The following is a 9,489-nucleotide window of genomic DNA, read 5'->3' as shown; positions in this document are numbered from 1 at the left end:
ATTTATTTACCTTCTATAGCTGTCACTGGAGCTGAGAGCCGGCTCCAGCTCTGAGGCTGTGGCTGGCTGAAAGCAGGTATCTGGGTTTGTTTAGCTTCTATAATTGAAACTCTGTTGCCATCACTGGCGCTCTAATCTCTGAGCCTGCTGGCGGCTGTAAGCAGGTTTCTGGGGTTTGTTTAGCTTCTATAATTGCAACATTGTTTCTTAGAGTGCAGCTCAGAGCTGGGCAGCGGCAGGCAGGGAACCTTGGCTTCCCCTGTCACTGGAGCAAGCAAGCCTCATGTTTGCTTCAGCTGCGTGGCTGCCGGCCGCCATCTTGGTTGGCAGTTAATTTGCATATCTCGCTGATTAGCCAATGGGAAGGGTAGCGAAGTTATGGTTAATTATCATGTTTCTCTATTATTAGATAGGATAGATTAGTTTAAATCAGTGGTTCCCAACATGGGGCACACACCCCACAGGGGGGCAATTTGATTTTTAAGGGGGGGACAATTGGAGAATGAGTTATTAACAGTGAATTTCTTATGGTTCTAGGGGCCTCATATATAGTATATAAATATATATTGTGACATATTTATGCATTTCAGTTCTCTATGTTTTAAAACTTTATTTGCTATTTTTCCTATCACTTCATATTATTATTATTTTTTAACAATTTCTTAGTGATTTCTTCCTCAGTACTTCAACTGTCCTTTCGTTCGTTTACTTTTCTTTTTCATGGATGCCATATTCTTTGGAAGCTTGTTTAGACCAAGTTATTGGCCTTTTAGGCTTCCTCCATGTGAATAGGAGTTCACTTTTTGAATAATAAGAATTATATGTCAAGGAGGGGAGGCATCAGGATTTTAGAGATGCTTAGATGGGGCATGGCCAAAAAAAAGCTGGGAACCACTGGTTCAAATGTTGACTGGAGTCTAGTGCCTGATAACACTTAAAACTCAAATGCTTTTCGTATAAACCAAATTGGATGTTATGATTGCAAAGAGATCAGCTATGGTACTAATCTGGAATAGATTACCTAAAATGATACTTCCAAATTCCAATGGTAACTACAGTAACTGGTAGAAAATCTATTCAACCCAAAACTGCCTTACAATTTCAAATGAGAGGCCAGATCTTAGTAGGGAAAAAAAACAGCCTAATCTTCTCCCTTCCTTTTAAAAATATATTAGTATTTGGGTGCTAATCCTTCACAGTCTGGGTATTAGACCTGTACCAAACAAGAAAAGTTTTCTTCCTTTTTCTGCTCCTCTGGCACACTTCAAAAATTTTTTTAAGATTAGAATGTTTTAAGTGTATATTAAAGATCTAATTTAAATGCAAAGTAGATGTTAATCACATTTTCTTTATATGCCATTCATCATAAATTTTGAAAAGAGTATTTTCTCATCAGCCCATCATTTTAAATCTTAAGAATGTTTAGGTCTACTTTTCATGCTTTGAATAGTCATTCTGTCTGGGAAAAAAAAAATCAAAGTAAAATCTCAGTAGTTATTTAGAGTTGTTCTCTTTAGAAAACAGGTTGCTGCAAATATTTACTTTTACATGAAGTAAATAACTGGCCAAATAGAGTCAATCTGGCCATCTTTACTAAACATCAGACTCCATGATTAAATAAACAGCCACAGAAAGAAAATTCTGCGAGGTAAGATGATTTAGGAAATTATTTCAGAAACCGGGCTGATTTCTATTAGCAAACAGCATAGGATTCAGATGACAATAATTTAAAATGAATTACTTACTTTTGCAAACAATTCCTGTTGTTGTCTCAATAACTCTTCTTCAGGAATGCCAAGGTTTTCCAAACGAGAACTGGCCTTTCTTCTTTTTAATGCTACAGTCTTGCATTCTTGTAAAACTTCTTTTACTTCACTGATATAAGAGCCAAAGCCCAAACTTTCTAGGGCTAGGGAAATGAAAATATGAAAGAATGATAGAACACAGCTTTTCTTCTACATATGAAACTTTAAGGTTTTGTTTGGTTTTTGAGGAGGAGGTGGTTATTTTCTAGTAATTTTACTATCTTTCAGTTGCACCACAATTATCTAGATGACTATGACAAAGTATTTTGTCAACTGTCTTAATATTAGATTGCAAATTAGTTAAAACTTAAGAACAGGCCTTCCCTTTTCCCTTTCTTGCTGACTAAAAACCAAAGCATTTCCTGTAAAAAAAAAAAAAAGCCCAATGTAAGAACATGTGGTTTTAGTAACAAAACATTTTTCCTATGCCACTCATAGTAGATCAAACATCATTAAGTTAGTCACTTTCTCAAAGAAGACCAGAAAAGCAAATATTTGAAATATATTTGTTAATAACATATTTTGTGCCATTTGGCTTAGAAAGAGTAGGCTTTGATAACACATGCTCTAAATTTCAGTAGGATAGAATGAAAGAGTAGATAAGTTCTTTTGTTCAATATACCAACAGGAACTATTTTTAAAAAAAGACACTCAAACTGCAAAGTTTAAGAAATACTGTTGGAAATAATTTAAGAAATTCAGCATTTGTATTGAGCCAATGAATTTCCCTTGAAAATAAAACTTAACAGGAAGCACTCTTTAAACATTTCATGTGGTGTGACAGAAAAACTGGGATAAAGGACAAGTATAAGGATAAAAGAAGCATTTAACAAAATTCTTATTTTTAAAGCCTAACGAGGCAGGCAATCAAGGCTGTCTGGTTCTTTTAGCGAGGCAGTCCCTTTGCCTTCTCTTTCACGGGGAGGGTGGTGTTCTTTTTATTCACATTTTGAAAGAAAATTTTACAAGAAAATGCACTCTCTAAATGCTTTCTGTAACCCAGAAAGACAAGGCATAAAATTTTCTTTTGGCTCATAGTGTTTAGAATTATATTGTATAGTGCTACATGTTGATCAAAGACCTAAAGACATATTTTGTTTTCTGAGCCAATGATGAAATAGAAGTAGTGAAAAACACAGTAAATGAACTTAATTTAGTTCATCAGTTCTTATAGTCTTTTAACAATTATGATGAACCAGACTGCCCTCAGTAAATACGCTCTAAACTCTACCTTCAGGGATTTGCTCTTCAGGGAGAATAGCAAATATGCCTTTACAAATCCACATTCCCATGTTAACTGTGGGTTTTTTTTAAGGTATTTTAAATGACTTTAACTACTTCAATTAAACTAATTTCATAATTCTTCTTTAAAAATAATCTGATGGCCCTAGCTTGTTTGGCTCAGTGGATAGAGTGTTGGCCTGTGGACTGAAGGGTCCCGGGTTCGATTCTGGTCAAGGGCACATGCCCGGGTTATGGGCTTGATCCCCAGTAAGGAGTGTGCAGGTGGCAGCCAATTGATGATTCTCTCTCATCATTGATGTTTCTATCTCTCTCTACCTCTCCCTTCCTCTCTGAAATCAATGAAAATATATTTTAGCCCCGATCGGTTTGGCTCAGTGGATAGAGCATCGGCCTGCAGACTGAAGGGTCCCAGGTTCGATTCCAGTCAAGGGCATGTACCTTGGTTTCGGGCACATCCCCAGTAGCGGGTGTACAGGAGGCAGCTGTTTGATGTTTCTCTCTCATTGATGTTTCTCTCTATCCCTCTCCCTCCCTCTCTGTAAGAAATCAATAAAATATATTTAAAAAAAAGAGAGAGATTCACAAAAATTATAAAAAAAAGGAAAAAAAAAGAAAATATATTTTAAAAAAATAAATAAATAAAAATAATCTGATGCCATAAAGTAGAGTACTATTACTTGAATTTTAACTAAGGCAACTTTCTGACCCTACCTTGCCACCCCAAAACTTCAGTAACACCCAAAAACTTCTGAGTTCTGTGTATCAAATTAACTGCTGTATAATTCTTGGCCTCAGGAAGCTTGGGGTATAGTGGAAAACTAAGTGAAGATTAGGCAGCCTGCATTTTTCACTTGAACTAATAGATTATCTTTTTTCTTTTTTAAAAAAAATATTTTTTATTGATTTTTAGAGAGGGAGGAAGGGGGAGGGAGGAGAGAGAAACATCAACATAAGAACAGAACCTTGATCAGCTGCCTCCTGCATGGCCCCTACCGGGAACTGAACCAACAACCTTTCAGAGCATAGGACCACACCCAACCAACTGAGCCACACTGGCCAGAGGCTTTTTTTCTTTTTTAAAGGCACAAGCACAACAGTGTATTTTCAATAATATTGGCTGGAGACAAAAATCAAAAGAAACCAAGTGAATGGTTTATGTATCCTGCCACATTCTAAGGAACATCTTACCACCTTAGCCCTACATCAAAGTCCTCCAGGATCTAGCTCCATCAACCTTTCCAGCTTTACTTCGCCATTACTAAACCCCTGCATACTTCTACTAAATCTGACTGCTCAGTGTTTCCCAGCAGGCACCAGTTTCCCACATTTACGTTGATGGTAATGCAGTCAAGGCCTAGATCAAGCTCCATCTTCAAATTAAGCTTGCCTGATCCTCCTAGCCAGTGGTTCTCAACCTTCTGGCCCTTTAAATACAGTTCCTCATGTTGTGACCCCCAACCATAAAATTATTTTCATTGCTACTTCATAACTGTAATGTTGCTACTGTTATGAATTGTAATGTAAATATCTGATATGCAGGATGGTCTTAGGCGACCCCTGTGAAAGGGTTGTTGGACCCCCAAAGGGGTCGCGACCCACAGGTTGAGAACCGCTGTCTAGACAGAAGTATTCTTCTCCTTTTGAAATCAGATAGACGTAGAATTTAAAACTTAGTTGTCACTGCATTTATATTGTATCATCTTGGATACATTACTTAACATCTCGAAGCTTCAGTTTTCCATCTCTAAAATGAGAATGGTATTTATTCCATATCTTCCTACAACCAGAAGCATGCAGACCCTAAGTCTGCCAGGGCCTGACCCCCTGCTCTATCTGTATTAGCTGTGTGACCCTACATAACTTCCTTCACCTTTGCCCTTAAAATAAGAATAACAGTATCTACATCTCATCAGATTAGATTGCTGTGAAGAATAAATAAATAGATATAAAGAGCTTAGAACAGAGGTTGGCCCATCGAAAAGCAAAATAAAATATTCATTATTATATCTGCATTAGTTCTAGGGTTGTAGGAATCAACCAAGTAATTAATCTAAGAGATTTAACACACTGTCTAGTACCTAAGAGTAGTTTAACTGACTTGGACTGTGTATTATTATTCTTTATTTTTTCTCTTACATTTAAAAGAGTCCCTTAATAAGGATATAGAGCCCTAACCGGTCTGGCTCAGTGGATAGAGCGTCGGCCTGCGGACTGAAGGGTCCCAGGTTCGATTCTGGTCAAGGGCATGTACCTTGGTTGTGGGCACATCCCCAGTAGAGGGTGTGCAGGAGGCAGCTGATCGATGTTTCTCTCTCATTGATGTTTCTAACTCTCTATCCCACTCCTTTCCTCACTGTAAAAAATCAATAAAATATATTTTTAAAAAAAAATAATAAGGATATAGAACCTAAATATATAGTTATGCATTATCACACCTATTTTCAAGTTGAACAAATATATTTATAAAATGTTAAATTTACAAAATTAACAAATCAACACAATAGAGAGATACCTCTTTGAAACATCATAAATTACCAGACTAGACATTTAAAAAATTCATTCCAAACTACCTTTAACCACGGAGGGTTTGGGTTAAAAATTAACAAAAACAACTCACCTTTAAAAACATCTAAGGTTGAGAACACTGCTTTAAAAAAAAATTTGCAAGTAAGTCCTAGGTTAATATTTATTATTCAATGAGCTGCTATATACAAATATTGTACTCACAATAAAACGCTTTAACAGGAACAGCCATAATTTAAATTCAGAAACTGAATTTACTTTAAACAAAAATGTAAATACATTTAGGCTAACATATTAATAACTGGATATAGTATCTTCTAAACAGGGAGATACTTTACATCATTTCTTATCATGTAATAGTAATCATTCCCATTTTACACAAAGTAGAATCTTAAAGGATAAGGGAAATAGCTCTTAAGAAGGGTTACTATTTATGGTTATAAGCAGGCTGTTCAATGCACAACAGTACCATATCTAAGGAAGGCCATTAGGTATAAACATCATAGATGTATATGTTTATAAAATAGTGTTATAATTTTATGTTAAAATCTGTGCCTTTTCTGGCAGATGGTGATTAAGGTTTTTAAGGAAGGTATATCATTTTCTAATATGTACTAAGGGACTTTATAGAATGTTAATGGTCCTGGCTCTAAGGATTTCAGAGTAATATCCAAAAAATAATCATCTTTAAAAAAATTGTGGGTAAAACACACATATCATTTGTTCCTCAGAGGTCTGGTTACTACCCTCTGTCATTTATCTTAAAACTATACCCAGAAAAATACATGGGATATTAGAGGGGGAAAAATCACTTAGCAAACTTTTCAATTTGAAAGACATATATTAACAAGATACCCACTTAGAATAAAAAGTAAAAACTTCCACCACCAATAATATTGAAGTTTAATTTTAACAAAAATTTGTTTGAATTACTTTATACTTCACAACATAATCATGTTTTTCATTAAAAAATATCATAACATTCTCTAATTTCTGTATTTTATTTTGTTTATATGTTGGGGGGAGGAGTGTCTGTGTAATGTAATTCACTTAAAATACATTAAAAGGATGTAGCCAAAGTGATATTTTGGCTCATAAGCAAGGCAAGGTTTCTGAAGACCCTTTTTTTTTTTTTAAATATATTTTATTGATTTTTTACAGAGAGTAAGGGAGAGAGATAGAGAGTTAGAAACATCGATGAGAGAGAAACATTGATCAGCTGCCTCCTGCACATCTCCTATTGGGGATGTGCCCGCAACCAAGGTACATGCCCTTGACCGGAATCAAACCTGGGACCTTTCAGTCCGCAGGCCGACGCTCTATCCACTGAGCCAAACCGGTTTCGGCTCTGAAGACCCTTAAGAACCATGTCCTCGATGGTATCATAACTCCTGGAAATCTGGGACAATGAGAATGATGGCAGAGCAGGAATTAAATATCATTCACCTTTATATCCTTAGCAGTATCTAGCACAGTGCCAAGTACATAGTAGTATTCAAAAGTAATTGCTGGGTCACAGAAGTAAAACAAAACATATATCAATTTTAAGAAAAATAATAAAATCCTAACTTGAAAAAGTACTGATTATGGGATAAACTGTGCAATGCAAATTACATGTTGTCTCTTTGGAAAAAAATATCTGCATGGATGATTATTTAGGCAATACAATATCATTCTCATGTTCATTATTATTACAACTTCTCTGCAATTACTCAGATCCTCTGATTTCAAAACTACTTCACATCTACTTTCCAAAATAGACTGTGGTTTAGACTTTAGAGCAAAGCTACTCAAAGTGTAGTCCATACACTTATGTCAGAATTGCTTGTAATGGTCTGTGATGAGTTAAGTATGGAAAATCAAAGTACTAGTAAGCATTTAAGAAACTTCATAGCAAAACTGTAACTTTATGTGGTGATAGATGTGTTAACTAACCTAATTGTGGTAATCATTTCACAATATATACATATATCAAATCATTACATTGTACAACTTAAACTATACAATGTTGTAGTCAATTATATCTCAACAAAAGGGAAAAAAAGAACGTTTATAGCAATTTGACAGAGTAATTCTGTCTATTGAATTTAACAACAAAAAATAAATTTTTATTTATACCTTTTTTTCTTATTTTTCTAGTGATCCATTTTTATTGTCTTTTACAAAAGTACCAGTATGAATGAACCCTGGCTGGTAGCTCAGTGGTTAGAGCATTGGCCTGTGGTTGGAAGGGTTGTGGGTTCCATTCCCAGTCAAGGGGATGTACCTCCACTCCAAGTTCTGGTTGGATCCCCAGCCCTGCTGGGGTGTGTGCAGGAGGTAACCAATCAATGTGTCTCTCTCACATCAATGTTTCTCTCTCTTTCCCCCCCTCCTCCCTCCCTTCCACTCTGAAAAATCAATGGAAAAAATATCCTCAGGTGAGGATTAAAAACAAACAAACAACAACAATAAAAACTCACAGAAAAGTACCAGTATGAGAGGGACTAGAATTTTTAAAAAGGCACCTAACATAGATAGCTTACAGAAACTCAATTGCTGAAGAAGCAAATCCTCAAAGACTTTTTCAATCTTTTACTACTTTCAGTTACTATTCTCATAAATGTGAAAAAAATGTAGCAAGAGATTAAAAATGCAGAAAGAAAATAGTATCACTTAAAATATTCTTATACTCTGGCTTTACAAAAGGTATGATGTAAGGTTAAACATTAACAGACTTTCAGCTTTATATTTTAACTAGAGGCCCGGTGCACGGAATTCATGCACGGGGTAGGGTCCCTAGGCCTAGCCAGCGATCAGGGCCAATCGAGGCCTTCTGGCTGCCAGCCAGGGCCTTCGTTACGCACCGCCCCCTGGTGGTCAGCGCACATCATAGCGAGTGATTGAACTCCGGAGGGGACACTATGAATATTAGCCTTTTATATATATATATAGAGAGAGAGAGAGAGAGAGAAAGAGAGAGAAGATCAGAAACACTACATGAATTTTTAAAATTATTACTTATTGTAGCATATTTCATATAAGGTTCTCAACCTTGACTAATTCTCAATAACTGCAAGTTATACCTGAAACTATTAAGTATTATTTATACATAAATGGGGAAACATTTAACAAATTTGCCTAAGGTAAAAAACTTTCCAGTGTAGAACTTGCAGCTCTTGACTCTCAATGTCAATTCTTTCCATAATGTAACAGAACATGTTAGAACTCATTGAAGAATGTGTTCATTGAAACCAGCAATGGAATATGAGGAGCATCTTAGAACTCCCTCTATTTGTGTATCTGTGATCTTCAATATAAAGTCTACTTTCTTAAACTCAAAATAAGCAAGACATTTAGAAAAATATTTTAATATAACTTTATAGTTATAGTATTTTAAGTTATAGTATTTCACATATTTACTGGCAATAAAATTACTTCAATTTTTACTTGAATATTACAGAACTGACTCAAGCAAAGTGGCAAGTGAACAAGTGAGATGTCATGAAGCAGTCTAGTTCATTAAACTTATTATTAAAATTCCAAACTTAAACAATTACACTACTTTAAAATGTACATTATTATTTCACTTAGATATATCTTACATTCCTAAATAAACAGTGCTGACAGAAAGTGTGAAAAATGTATCTACTGTGACTTAACCTAACCTTCCAGTTAGTCTGTAAAAACGCACTTAAAACACCTAAAATATATACACATTAAATGTTTCTTTTAAAAAAAAGTAACCACTTAAGACAAAAAATATATATTTAAAATTATTAAGAAATCTGAGACTAATATCTATACTAATAAAAGGGTAATATGCTAATTAGACCAGGAGACCTTCCGGACAAAGCCATGGTGGTGGGGCCAAGGCAGAGGCAGTTAGGGGTGAGCAGGCTGGCAGGGAGGGCCAGTTGGGGGCAAGCAGGCCAGC

General features: G+C 35.5%; 1 protein-coding gene across 1 annotated transcript in view; it reads right to left on the bottom strand.

Annotated features, from left to right (window-relative positions):
• DR1 (down-regulator of transcription 1) overlaps positions 1 to 9,489 on the bottom strand; it is a 19,945-nt gene that overhangs the window by 7,395 nt on the left and 3,061 nt on the right. Inside the window, exon 2 of the mRNA XM_005878984.2 lies at positions 1,746 to 1,909. Within this exon, the coding sequence (XP_005879046.1) occupies positions 1,746 to 1,909 (164 nt within the window). The remainder of the gene's footprint in view (positions 1 to 1,745; positions 1,910 to 9,489) is intronic.

The sequence above is a fragment of the Myotis brandtii genome, unplaced genomic scaffold (genome assembly GCF_000412655.1).
Source record: "Myotis brandtii unplaced genomic scaffold, ASM41265v1 scaffold58, whole genome shotgun sequence".
NCBI lineage: Eukaryota > Metazoa > Chordata > Mammalia > Chiroptera > Vespertilionidae > Myotis > Myotis brandtii.
This window is presented reverse-complemented; position numbering and strand designations above follow the sequence as displayed.